The 13,369-nt window shown below is 51.6% G+C and overlaps 1 protein-coding gene across 1 annotated transcript; it reads right to left on the reverse strand.

Moving 5' to 3' along the window:
* Positions 1 to 1,214: 1,214 nt before the first annotated feature.
* On the reverse strand, positions 1,215 to 7,843 carry PVALB (parvalbumin). The gene is made up of 4 exons (XM_077807562.1): positions 7,783 to 7,843; positions 5,858 to 5,990; positions 5,324 to 5,433; positions 1,215 to 1,243 (listed from the first exon to the last, which is right to left on the reverse strand). The coding sequence occupies exons 1-4, from the start codon at positions 7,841 to 7,843 to the stop codon at positions 1,215 to 1,217; spliced, it is 333 nt and encodes a 110-aa protein (XP_077663688.1).
* Positions 7,844 to 13,369: the final 5,526 nt, after the last annotated feature.

The following is a 13,369-nucleotide window of genomic DNA, read 5'->3' on the forward strand; positions in this document are numbered from 1 at the left end:
AAGTTAGCAAACACTATCTTGCTTTATTACTCCATTTTCATTTACTTAGACTTCATGAAGATGAATGTGTTCTTCACACCCATCCATCCGTTAGCATTGTAGTTCTGCAAAAGCAGAGGACTCCTTTTGTAGGAACACAAACTTCAATAAGTATGCTTCCTGCTGAGTCCACACGGAGCCATGTCCTGGGGAATGGCGCTATGGAGTGCGGGCTGGCTTCACAGAGCGGTGTTGGTGTCCACAGTACTAGAGGGTGGTGTTCTGGATGATGTGATGGTGGTGACTCAGGACCTAGTACTAGTCGTAACACTTACATGATACTCTTCATCACAAGTAGGTGTTTTAACGCTGGCATCGTGGCCCAATCTCTGCTGTATATTTATTTTTTTTTCTCCTTTTCCTCCTGTGCCTTCATCTGGTGAATCGTTTTTCGCTTCCTGGCCGAAGTCGCTGTGTAGTATTGCTAGTCAATACACGCTGCGCTCCATCCCAGAAAGGTTTGTATTTTCAGTGGTGTGAAATGATCCCCCTGCATGACTGATGCCAACCGATGTTTCCGGAGAACCTTTCCTCCAAAGATCTCTAAGCACTGGACACATTTAACAAACGGTACATCTGGGGAGCAGTGTCTTGATCACCGAAATGAATCGGGGGAAAATATAGGCTAAATATTAGGAAATGCTTTATAGCTAGAAGAACAGGTAAGTCAGAGGAACAAACTGCCAAATGAGCTTATGTGATTGCCAGTGCTAGATATTTGTCAAGGCTTTGTATACGCACCCATCTATCAGAGATGGTTTAAGGAGAGTGAAATCAGTCTTACCCCAATGCAGGGATGTTGACTGAATGAGTCACTCTAGGTATATTTCACCCCCAAGTAATTATTTTAATGCTTTCCCACCTTACCCTAACCAGAGATACAATAGCAGATATGGTTTCAGCGCAAAATCATAAGAAAATATCCCCTTCCTCTCAGACATACCCCAAACCTAAATGAAAGAAGGAACATGTGATAGTCAGAAAGTAGAGCCAAAATCAGTGACCTTTATTTTAACAGCATCTTTCAGCACAATTACAGAGTTACAGGGCTGCAGAGAACAGAGTGGGAGTATAAAATAACAAAAATAAATAGAACAGGAGCCAAGGAGGTCAGCAGGAGTTGGCTGGAATCAGGTGGTGAAGGGCAGATGGAAGATTCAGATTGGTCAAAGGCTTTATGATTCAGCCACCAAAGTTATGAATTCTGGAGAAGAGAAAATTTGTTTAAATTAAGAAGCATGTTATAGAGGTTCACAGCATCACCGAGACAGCAGGGGCAACTTCATTAACAACCTTTTACAATAATTGAATGGCTTATAAACCAAAATGAATCAGAGGGTCAGATTGTGGGTCAGAAAACCTCACAGTGAAGCTAAACCATTTCTGAGAAGCCAAAGAGGGAATTCAGGATATGTCAATCCACCGAGACTGCCCGTTGGTGCCCGCTTGGCCAGTCTCTTTAGCTGTGCCGTACTCCTTAGTCACAAAGTCAGTTTCCTTTGTGAACCCAACAGACATCACCTAAAAGGAAGAAGGCAAGCACTGGATATAAATTTTGTAGTGAGGTGGATTCCGCTCTGTCAGTGGCTGGCAGCACATCTGCAAATACATTAATCATGGCTATAGCCAGATATTTTCTAAAGTAATAGTTATATTGATGCTATTATTATATATTGTCAACATAGCTCAAAGCTATTTATTTATTAAAATACATTATGTATATGAATAACCTCTATATTTTACATGTCTGTGAATGATTCCTATATTTCCAGTATATCACATTTAAGTATTCTAAACAAATTCCAGAGTTCTAATTATGTAAAACTTATTTTCACTTTATTTTGAAATGCTCTTTGGACCATCAGCAGACTTTCCCTGAACATTGCAGAGGACCCAGCACAAACCCTGTGGTATTTCATTGAACTACCAAAGGTAATCTCTGAATTTATTATAGACTAATCATTTCTCTCTCCAAACTGGTAATACATTATTTTGGGACACACGAGTGCAAAAGAGAAACTCATCAGAACATTTTTTACCCCCTCCTGATTTTTCTTTTAGTGGTGTGTGTGTGTGTGTGTGTGTGTGTTTTTTTTAACTTGAGCCAACAAATAGTGGATTTGAAGTCTGAACATATTTCAAGACAGAGTTCTGAGAAAATGACTGGTGGAATTAGAAGTATTCCCAGAACCTCAGCTGGAGTGGAGCTTGAATACATGTACTAGATAAAGATTGTGATCTACCTGAATAAAAGTTTGGCTCTTTTTTCCGATCTTTTCCCTGGAGAACATGGCTTCTGACATCACAGGCCTAGCAGCATCAGGCAGCTGGAGGAACTGAAGGGTATGATTTATTTGTCCAATAGCACATAAGAGGTCAAAAAATGACCTCAAGTACAAACCTTCCTTTTTTTGGTTTTCTCTTGTGCCCTTGGAATCTGAGCATGTGGTGGTGGTGATGATGATGATTTCCAGCTGAGGGACTGTGGAAGGCTAGACTCACCTGCCCTGAAACTGACTGTGGCCTCAGTAGCATTCCCCTTCAGTCTGGGAGATGAGGTCTGGAGGATGGTCACCCTCCTGGGTAACATGGACCTGGGCTTGGAGGTCGTTCTGGTCCCTCAATTTTGACTGGATCCAATGAAAGATGAAGGGATTCAGTACCTCTCAAGAGACAGGTCAGCACCTTGCAGGAGTAGGCCCCGTGTTTTCAACACTTCTAGATTGGCAGGCCAGCCCCAAAATATAAATCTTGATCCATTTAGCCAGAAGTATGGATAGATAGATTATTGGAATAATTCCTGAATTGTGTGTGGAAGCAGAGATGAGCTCTGAACAGGAAATCTGAGAGATCATTCCTAATCTGACACATGATTCTGAAGGAGGCTCCATAGGACAGCTAAGATGGAAGCCTACAATGAAAGAACTGAGGAACAGGTGGACCTGGCATGCTCAAATAAATCTTTAGAAGGCAGGAATGCCAATCCTTCATCTCTCAGAACTGTTATGGGCTGCTGGGAACTAGACTGAGGGGATATCCAATTCATTACCATCATCTGCAAAAGGCTGGATCTCCATAGTCAGCTAATGATCAAGGTGGCGTTTGAAAACTTGACCCAAGGGATGGACCCGGGGTGAAGGAGGACAATTCATTTATTAGAAAAAAAAAATCCAGTGTTTCTGTAGCAGAAAATATAGCATCAAAATTGAAAAATACCAAAGCTAAGAAATAACTGTGGGAGTTCCAGCTGCTGAGGCTTTCATGGTTGGTGAATCAGGCATATTGTGAGACAGGGCAAAGTGTCTCAAACATGTCGCTTATCACCATTTCTCCTTGCTCTTTTTGCTCTGTCCCTCACAACAGGTAAATTGCCACAAGCTCCACGCCTCACTGGTGCAGCAGTTTGCTAGTAGAATGAGGCTTGGGAGGGAGGAGAGCTCTGGAATGTTGCTTGGTGGGGGTGTTGGCCAGAAGTGTGCAAGGAAAAAGAATCAGGGTCTTGATTCCCTTCGCACTTACACTAGGGTAAATCCACAGTAACTCCACAGAATTCAGTGGACTTTCACAGGTGCGAAACTGATGGGAGAGGAGACTTGGCTGAGGAGATACTCCAGATTGCTCTCATAGAATAGGTCTGCTCGCAGGCATCGCTTCCCTTTTTTTTTTTTTTTTTTTTTTAAATGTTGGCCACACCATTAATTTTAAGAGATGCCAACACCCTTCTCTTTCATATAAGCCAAGATGAGTCTGAAACGTGTCATAAGTAGAGGTTTCTTTTAACTCAACTGGGATTGCTCCTGTTTCGCAGCCGTGGAGTTATCACGTTGGCCAACCAACTATGAGCATCCTTACGAGGATCTTCAGATGACTTGATTCCTGTAAATTGCTCTCCTGTCTAGATCTCTGGGAACCGAGCCACTGATTTGAGTGGGACTGGAAAGGCTCGGTCAGTAATAAAGCATGTGAAAGTATCTGAGATTTATGACCTAGAACCCTGAGTTCAAGACGGCTGCTAGTAGTCAGCAACAGCTCGCTTTGCTCCTATGTCACTGTGACATATCAGGGCCTGAGAACTTAAGAGGATTTAGCCTGGAAATAGGCCCATAGACACTGTTCTACTGGTGTACCATGGTCAGGCAGCTGAGCGTATCTTATTTGTCACCTCTCTCATTGGGTAATTTTGTATGCCGTCCCTTCTATTTCTACCCTATAAACTGTGAGATCATGTTAAGTAACCTCACTTTCACTTGTATTTTGCATACCATTTGAAGACCACACCTTTATAAATCCAAGAGAATGGATGATACTAAGACAGGACTATCTGAAGTTAAAATTGAGATGTTTCCAATTTTCACCCTGTCAAAGAGGCTGTCAGGATGATGGGAGGTTACAAAGTGATTTTCTACTGCTGAGCTGGCATAATGATCCAGCTAGAACCACCCCCCTTCCACCTCCTTTCTTATAATGGAGGGAAAGGATTCATTCAGACCTGCACAACTTCATATCTGTTCCAATGAGCCTCGGTAATGTGGAGGAGAGAAAAGAAAAGGGAAAGGGAGAAATGCAGTCTGTAGATTATTTTGACAAGAAGTTGCCAGCAAGAGCAAAATATCGGTTTCCAAATTTCTAGCCATGTTGTGGACAAAAATGTGCCCCTTTCTTGTAAGCCTGATGCTATAATCTTGATGGTTAATGAAGTTAAATGACAGGTTTCCCTATCTTCCCTGTGAAGATTGTCGGTGTCATGCATATGGTGGGAACTTGGATAGACAGTGAGGCTGCACAATGGACTTACTCAACACTGAATGTTAAGAATTTGCTTTGCTAAGCCATCAGAAGTCTTGCATCACGTTCTCACTTAAGTGAAACAGGATTTTTTTAATCAAGGAGAAATGCTGCTCTTCAGCTCTTGCTGTGTCTCTCTCTCCCTGCCTCCAAATTCAGCTCCTGTAAACTCTGAGGGCCTGATCCTGAGCCCATTGCAACCAATGGAAATACTCCCCCTGACTTCAGTGAGGGTTGGATGGGGCCCTTTATCCCTCCTCCCCCTGTGAGTGCCTTTGCTATCTCCCATCCTGTGCTAAATCTGGGTTTCTATGAATTCCTGCTCCCTCTAGTGTTGGGACTCAGCTTCTGCACCAAGGAAGGTACCACAAATTTAGCAAGCCCTGAAATGTAACTAAAGTCCTAATCTGCCCTCCACAAGGTCACAACTGGCAATGAAGCCTATGGTGCTTATACCTCTGTACTAGGGGCAGAATTTGACCCTCCTGAAGCCACCTACCATCAATGCCGATTTTGCCATCGCCATCCTTATCTCCAGCAACCAGGAGCGCCTTGGTTTCTTTATCAGATAGGTCTCTGCCATCAGGGGTGAAGCCCTTCAGTACAAATCTAAAGAAAAGGCATGGGACAAAGAGAAGGCTGGGTCAGTAGGGTTTAATGTTCCTGGTTTTTAGAGATGATGAGCAGTGGTGTTGACACATGCAATTGAATCCAAAGGCCTGGCTCCTGTTGGCGACCTTCTTTATCACACAGAAAGAACGAGTGCTCTCACCTGGAATTGTTTGAGATGGAGGAGTTGTAGTTAGATTACAGATCACTCACATAAAAGTTAGATACCTTTCTCTCGACACACATTTGATCCTACTTTTAACTGTTTACTCCCCCTGCTGAGCCATGCAAACAACCGGACACTGCCCAAGACAGGGCAATTAGAAGTCTGAATGGGACTGCGTATTAGGGTGTGTTTCACTCAGATGAAAATATGAACACATCCTCTTAATGTAAGGACAGAGGGAGGACTTGACCTACTTACTTCAACTCATCTTCCTCAATGAAGCCACTTTGATCTTTATCAAGAATGTGGAAAACCTTCTTTACATCTTCCTGGCTCTTCTTTTTCAGCCCCACGATTTCAAAGAACTTCTTGTAGCAGAAGGATTCAGCAACTGCAGGAGAAGAGGAGTGAGGCTGGGTTAGTTGTAGGCTGGTTACTGAGGCACATTGGTATAGATATTCCTGATTTTCTCTCCCTCTGCCACAAAGAACCCGCCTTCTTAATCCTACCCCTAGAGGCCACAAGGTCAGGGCCCCGTTATGCTAGGCCTTGTATATAGACAGAGCAATATGCAGTCACTGCCCCAAAGAGCTTAAACTCTGAATAGACAAAGGGCCAGAGACAGTGCCCCCACTGTACAGAAGTGGGGAAGTGGCTTACTCAAGGTCACCCCAAGAGGCAGTGAGGGAGTTGGGGAATTAAACCCAGGCCTCCTCCCTTCCTCTCCAGTGCCTACACTGCCAGATGTCCCAAAGAGGAGTAAGAGCATTCACCTGAAACCTGAACTGGAGTCAGACTGTACCGAACATATTTTTAAAACTTCTCCTTTTGGAAATCAGAGTTCTGCCCGGCTCAGCCATGCAGGCTGACTGGAGAAGACCTGCCTCTAGTTTATGGTGACATCTCCCATTTCCTCATTCCCCACACCTGGCTTCAAAATGTCAAGTGGAGCATTTTAGGAGCCAAAGGGACAGGCAGAAGTAGTTTGTATTCTGGGGCAGGGTCGGGGGGACTGCTGTGCTGCATGGCCCCTGCAAGATCATGTGCTGCACAAGTAGGGGGGAAAGATGAGGTTATCTGGCCCACTTCTCTCTTCCCTCACCAGCACCTGCACCCCTAGGGAGCCCTATAACAGTGGGGGCTGGAGAGATGTCAGGGGAAATCAAAGTGCAGTAGGCTGCCCTGTTTGCAAAGCATCCTTATCCTAGTAGCATCTCTGGGTTTACAGCAACATAAGGGGGTTCGGGCGCGTGGGAGCTGCTTGAGTCCGGAGCCGTAGTTAATTCCACCAGGGGCAACGTGCCCGGGGACTTTGTGGCTGTCCTAGAATCATGGAGGCAGCTGCCGCAGCGAAGAGAGCGGGGCCCGATGTCCCGTCAGCTCCGGGCTGTCGAGTTTCCCGGCTGTGCGCTCTGTGTGTGGGGGGAAGGAAGTAGAAAGAGGCTTCCCCCTTTGCAGGCTGGAAAAGGGAGTTTTTGTTGGGGGTGGGGGTGGGGGGGCGTGGATCGTGTTCATCCGAGAACACAGATCCCGACGCTTGCTCGGCAGAAGCCCGAGCCGCAGATGCAGCGGCGTGCGGTTTATTTGGGGGGTCACCTGTCGAACGCTGGCGGAGAGAAACGGGGGGAGTTTGAAACGTGAGGCATCGATCTGTGCCTGAAGTAAGGCGCACTGCAGCCATCTGTCCTGCGGGAAGCTTCTGCAACCCAGCAGGCTGAGCCCACTCTCTCGACTCCTCTTCAGCCTGAAAAGTAAAAACCCCTAACAGGACAGACCGCAGCAGTTGCGTCTGCCAGTGAAACAAGAACCGAGAGCGCTGCAACGCTGGGGACAGGATTTGGGGGGCGGGGGGTCCCCCAGGCTCTGTTCCCCCCCCCCAGGCATATCCTTCCCTAGTGTGGCTACAGCTTTGTTCCGTTTGGAAATATCTCGTGCCTAGGAACCGAGTCTGTCTGCTTTCGCTACCTACTTCTCCTTCGAATGAATGGAGCGTTTCACGTCTCCAGTGTCCCGGGGAAGTTTGCAGGGGACACAGCCCTGGGTTTAATAAGCCCGACATGCTCACGTTGCACGTTTCTCCCCATCCCCATCGGATGCTTTATCCAGCCGGCTCCTCTGACCTTCCCCGAGCGGAGCACAATTGCACCGCAGCCCCGCATGGGGAGAGAGGAAAAGCCACTCACCTGAAAAGGCTCCCACAGCCGCCTTGATCTCCTCCGCGCTGAGCAGGTCCGACATCGCCATCCTGCCGCTGGGTGAAGGGAGAGGCAAGTGCGAAAAGATTAAACACTGCCTCTCTCATCATTCCTGCGCATATGACCCAAGCTGCAGCGCCGGCTGGGGACTGCACACCGGGAACGGCTGGACCCGTGCCAGCGACCGCTCTCGAGGGGGAAGGGCCGCTAGCCGAAGTGGGCCGCGGAAACAAGCACTCTGGGGCACGTGCGTGTCGGTGTGTGGATGGGGGCTGCGGCGGGGGGGGGGGTGGTTCTCTGGAAGGCTGCAGACTAAGCCCCGTTGGAGCAGCGCCAGGGGCCGATCTAGGCTGGTAGAGGAGTTGTGTCAAGGGCAGACTCCCGGGTGCAGCGGGACAGAGCGAGTGGTGCAGCGCGGGGAAATCAGACGTGCGCTGTCCCGGTTCCACACGGCGGCGCGGAGCACGGCACTGCAGCAGGCGCCCCGCGTCAAGCCGCGCGCCAGCTGGGGTGGGGGAGCGGATGGAACTTAGCCTGAGCTGGAGACGCTTCTCCCTCCGGCCCCCCCCCCCCCCGGGGCACCTTTCAGCCCTCGGCTCTTTGGGAGCCCCCCGTCTTAACCCGCCCCCGGGCTGAATTCTTCACCCCAGCCCCGTAGCTGACACACAGCCCCGGTCTGACCCCCAACACGCCAGACACGAGGGCAGCAGGGTGAAGCTGGAGGTGCCATAGTAACTATGCTGATGTGCGGTCCTGCGGGCGCAGGCTGCTCAGGCTTTGTGCCGCGCTGCTCAGTCACCGCTGGGAGCAGCCGGCCCAGCCGCCCGGGAAGTTTGTCTGGATTGCATGGTAAGCGACTTGCCCATTGCTCTTCACAGAAATGATCCACCCGACCTCCCTCCTCTGCCACGCAAGGTGCCGGGGGCACGAGGGCAGGCACTGGGGCAGATCCGTGCGGGAGGTGCCGGGGGCGCTGAAGCGTGGGGACACTGAGGGCAGATCCGTGCGGGAGGTGCCGGGGGCGCTGAAGCGTGGGGACACTGGGGCAGATCCATGCGGGAGGTGCCGGGGGCGCTGAAGCGTGGGGACACTGAGGCAGATCCGTGCGGGAGGTGCCGGGGGCGCTGAAGCGTGGGGACACTGGGGCAGATCGGTGCGGGAGGTGCCGGGGGCGCTGAAGCGTGGGGACACTGGGGGCAGATCCGTGCGGGAGGTGCCGGGGGCGCTGAAGCGTGGGGACACTGGGGCAGATCCGTGCGGGAGGTGCCGGGGGCGCTGAAGCGTGGGGACACTGGGGCAGATCGGTGCGGGAGGTGCCGGGGGCGCTGAAGCGTGGGTACACTGGGGCAGATCCGTGCGGGAGGTGCCGGGGGCGCTGAAGCGTGGGGACACTGGGGCAGATCCGTGCGGGAGGTGCCGGGGGCGCTGAAGCGTGGGGACACTGAGGGCAGATCCGTGCGGGAGGTGCCGGGGGCGCTGAAGCGTGGGGACACTGGGGCAGATCCATGCGGGAGGTGCCGGGGGCGCTGAAGCGTGGGGACACTGAGGCAGATCCGTGCGGGAGGTGCCGGGGGCGCTGAAGCGTGGGGACACTGGGGCAGATCGGTGCGGGAGGTGCCGGGGGCGCTGAAGCGTGGGGACACTGGGGGCAGATCCGTGCGGGAGGTGCCGGGGGCGCTGAAGCGTGGGGACACTGGGGCAGATCCGTGCGGGAGGTGCCGGGGGCGCTGAAGCGTGGGGACACTGGGGCAGATCCGTGCGGGAGGTGCCGGGGGCGCTGAAGCGTGGGGACACTGGGGCAGATCCGTGCGGGAGGTGCCGGGGGCGCTGAAGCGTGGGGACACTGAGGCAGATCCGTGCGGGAGGTGCCGGGGGCGCTGAAGCGTGGGGACACTGGGGCAGATCCGTGCGGGAGGTGCCGGGGGCGCTGAAGCGTGGGGACACTGGGGCAGATCCGTGCGGGAGGTGCCGGGGGCGCTGAAGCGTGGGGACACTGGGGCAGATCCGTGCGGGAGGTGCCGGCACATTGGCTGCACGTCGAGTACCTAAACCAAGGGCCGGGCTGTGTCGTGCCTTCCAGCACAGCTGCGGGGCCCAGCCCCGCCACTCCTTCCCGTTGAAGGCAATGGGGTGACTGCGCTGCCTAAGATTTTGAAGGATCATCGGGCCCAGAGACGAAAGAGGCTTCCAGAGAAACTTTGTTCATCCTCTCAATGACTCCTCCTCAGCTGCTTCCTAAGGGAACACGCCCCTCCCCGCCCCAAGTCCAGGCCTAGTTCTGGTATAAGCCACTGAGCGCACCTGTGCGTGTTGGGGTCCTTTTGTTTAACAAGGGCATCACCTCACTGGAGGCCGGAGGGTGGGTGAATCTTTGGCCCCTTCTTGTCCCCATTTGCTGTATTTGCTCGTGGCAGGAGCCAGTCACTCCTTTTTCCACAGGTGAACCACAGCCCCGCGCCCAGAGGGCGCCTGGGTGTCTGGGTCAAGCCCTGAGCAGCTCTCCCCTAAGCAGTGGCTAAAGCGGACCCAAACAGCGCAGGGCTTGTGCCAAGCCTAAAGTGCAGCAACGCGGGTCAGACTCAGTTCAGTTTTCCTGTCCTGTGAGCCGACCTGAGCGATTTCTCTCACCTCCCCCCTCGCCACGAAGACATTTGCCTGGTCGATCGCAGCTGCATTTGGCCCCGAGTAAACATCAAGAGGGTGACAAAGTCTTCCCCGAAGCTGGCTTGCGGAGCTCCGTGCCCACCCCCATCAACCGCGCCAACCCTTAGCCCATGGCACGCCTCCCTCAGGTTTCATCCCAGCGACCCCCAGCCATTGAGGAGAAACAGCAAAACGCCCCTGACACGATCTTCGGAATTCAGCAGGTGCTCACATCCTCTCCCCCTCACTTGCATAACACAGAGAAGCCCCTGCTTGTGTCCTGTGGGAGCGGGCCCCGGTGGACAGGCCCTGGAGGCTCTCTCCCGTCGGCTGCAACCCACAAAGCAGGGAGTGCGAAAGAGTGGTTTCTTTCCCCGCCTTGCAACTCGGGCTTTCTCCCCCACCCGTGGCTGCGGCTCACTGGTCCCTGGAGTCATAGAACCTGCTTTGGGGCCAGGGTGCACCCAGGGCTAGCAGCAGACAGGCAGGCAGGCAACACGCCCCACGATGTAAATATAAAGTAACAATAAAGCCACCACCGCCAAGCAACGCAGACAGCACCTTGGCAACAACAGCCAGCCGGCCCCCCCCTCTGCCCCAGGTACAGCAGCTGCTAGGCAGAAACCTGGGACTCCCTTGCCAGAAAGGATGGAGCACTCTGCACAGCATCCAAACGGCTGCCCAAGGGGAGCTGAGGTCGAAAGAGCCAATTTCCTTTGTGCAACAGGGGGCTTTGGTGTGTAAGGTTTGCTAGCGGGTCTTGCAGGAGGTGCTGTTGTTTGCACCACCCTTCCCTTTCCCCCCTCCCATTTCCCCCTCGCTTTCCCTCCATTTCTCCTGACTATGTAGTCATTTCCCCCTCCACAGGGTCCTGTCTCTCCTCCTCTGGAGTCTTCCACCTGCAGGCAGTTGGCTCTGAAGAGGGGCTCTCTGCTATCTCCCTTTACTGTTATTTATGGGGGGAGGGGGTGAATTTCCCCCTTTTTCCCCTCAGGCTGGAGTCCTGCTCTCCCGCTCTGCCAGGACGAATTGATCCTTGCTATGGAAGTGGGCCAGTTGTTCGCTGCTTACCTTCTGAACACTCCCAAGTGCTGTGGGAAGGGCTGTTAGATTTGGAGGTGGCCAAAGGAGGTGACAGCCAGGCTGGGAACCCCACTTATATAGGATCCTGGCCTTTTCTATTTTTTGTGGGTGATACCCCCTCCTCACCGGTGTCAGCTACCCAGGGACACACTCAGTATCACATTCACCTCCCCGCTAGCTAATCAAGGGGCGCTATTAATAATCCTTGGCACCCATCTTCCCCTAGCTCCCGAAACCTGTTCCCTTGGCAGACTGGCAAGCGACGCTTTTATTATGGAGTTTGTAGTGCTAAGGGTTCAGTTTGACATCTGGGGCAAATGGCTGCCTTAGTGATCGCCGAGAGCCCTGCTCAGACAGGGAGCCCCAGGTGAAAGGAGGCCCGCTATATCTGGGAAGGAAGGGGTGGGAAGACGTACCCTGCTCAAGGAGGCATCAGAGACTAAGGGGGAGCAGGTTTAGGGATTGGGGATCCTGTAACTTTCTTGTCTGCTGCCTTGGCAAATCCCCTCTCCGTACAAGAGGCAATAAGGTCTTCCCCTCCCCAAAGCTGGCCTGCACTGAAAGTGTTACCGCTTAACCCTGATTTCCTTGCTAAGGTGGAATCCTGCTCTCAGACAAGACTGAGCCACGGGGAATAATCTTCTGTAAAGAGACAAGGTGGGTGAAGTAATATCTTTTATTAGACCCACTTCTGTGGGGAGACAAGCTCTTCTTCAGGCCCCCTTTAACACAGAAGGGCCAGGAAATGGAGCTGTCTCATCTCAATCCACTGCCATCTTCTGGCAGGTGCTCATTACTACTGATTTATTGATTGCTTTGTATAATTAGTAAAATAAGAATAATAATTAAGTGGCACTGAGCCCCATGTGCCCTTCAGTATTTTAGGGAGGGCACTTCCCTTTGCTACTTTCATTTCCCCTGGCGTTTTTACAGGGGCTCGCTAATCACACTGATCTATCTGCTGGATGTTTGTTGCTGAAAAAAAGGCATGTCTTTTTTTTTATTTCAGGGCTTGTTAGCCAACTGCTCTCAAGTGCAGAACCAACACAGATTGCTCGGAAATGGTCAGACACATCAGTAACACATCTGAAGCTCTCCTCTGGGGAGTTATTTTCCTGGCGTGAGTGCTGGATTCCAGAGGGGAGGGAACATAACAGAGGTATAGGCAAGGTGACTGGACCTAAATACTGCATCAAAGCCCTCTAGTTTCTGCATCACTCTGGTGCTGGATGTGGTGGCATACTGGAAGTTCTCCAGCAGCTTGAGGCAATTTCAAAAGCGGGCATTGTATGGAATCAGCTCTGAAGCTCAGTCGAGTGTCCCTTGGGTTATTTATCACATACTTACTTTCTTGTACATGCCCTTGAATTTCCAGTCCACCACAGAGTTTAGTTCAGACAATGGTAAGATGGAGATGCTGTTATATTTTGGGGGTGATCCTGAACTCCTTGTTCCTCCCTCCAACACCCAGCTGCCCCACTGCCCTGGCTTTGGGTGGATGAGACGGTGTATCTAGTCATGTTATGAGCTAGCTGAGGTTTATGTTCTTGAATGTTTCCCTCAGGTAGGATGGCTACTAAAGCAGCTTGGTCCCACAATGTGCCCTTTGCTTAAACCTGCAATATGGAGTTTGTTGCTCAAGTCACCACTTCCTACCCGACTGATGTGGTAACAAGAGTAAATGCTGGTTTGGGGATGGCAGCATCCTCTTGGGTGTTTGTAGGGGGCTCTATTCCCCCTCCTCTTGGCAGCTAGCAGGGCAGCCTTTCCCTCTTATTTTCTTCTTTTAACTGGTTTGAGGAGATGAGGGCTGTATGCCTTTCCTCCTGGCCTGTGGCCCTGCCTTTCT

Source organism: Eretmochelys imbricata, chromosome 1, assembly GCF_965152235.1.
Source record: "Eretmochelys imbricata isolate rEreImb1 chromosome 1, rEreImb1.hap1, whole genome shotgun sequence".
In the NCBI taxonomy this organism is placed as follows: Eukaryota; Metazoa; Chordata; order Testudines; family Cheloniidae; genus Eretmochelys; species Eretmochelys imbricata.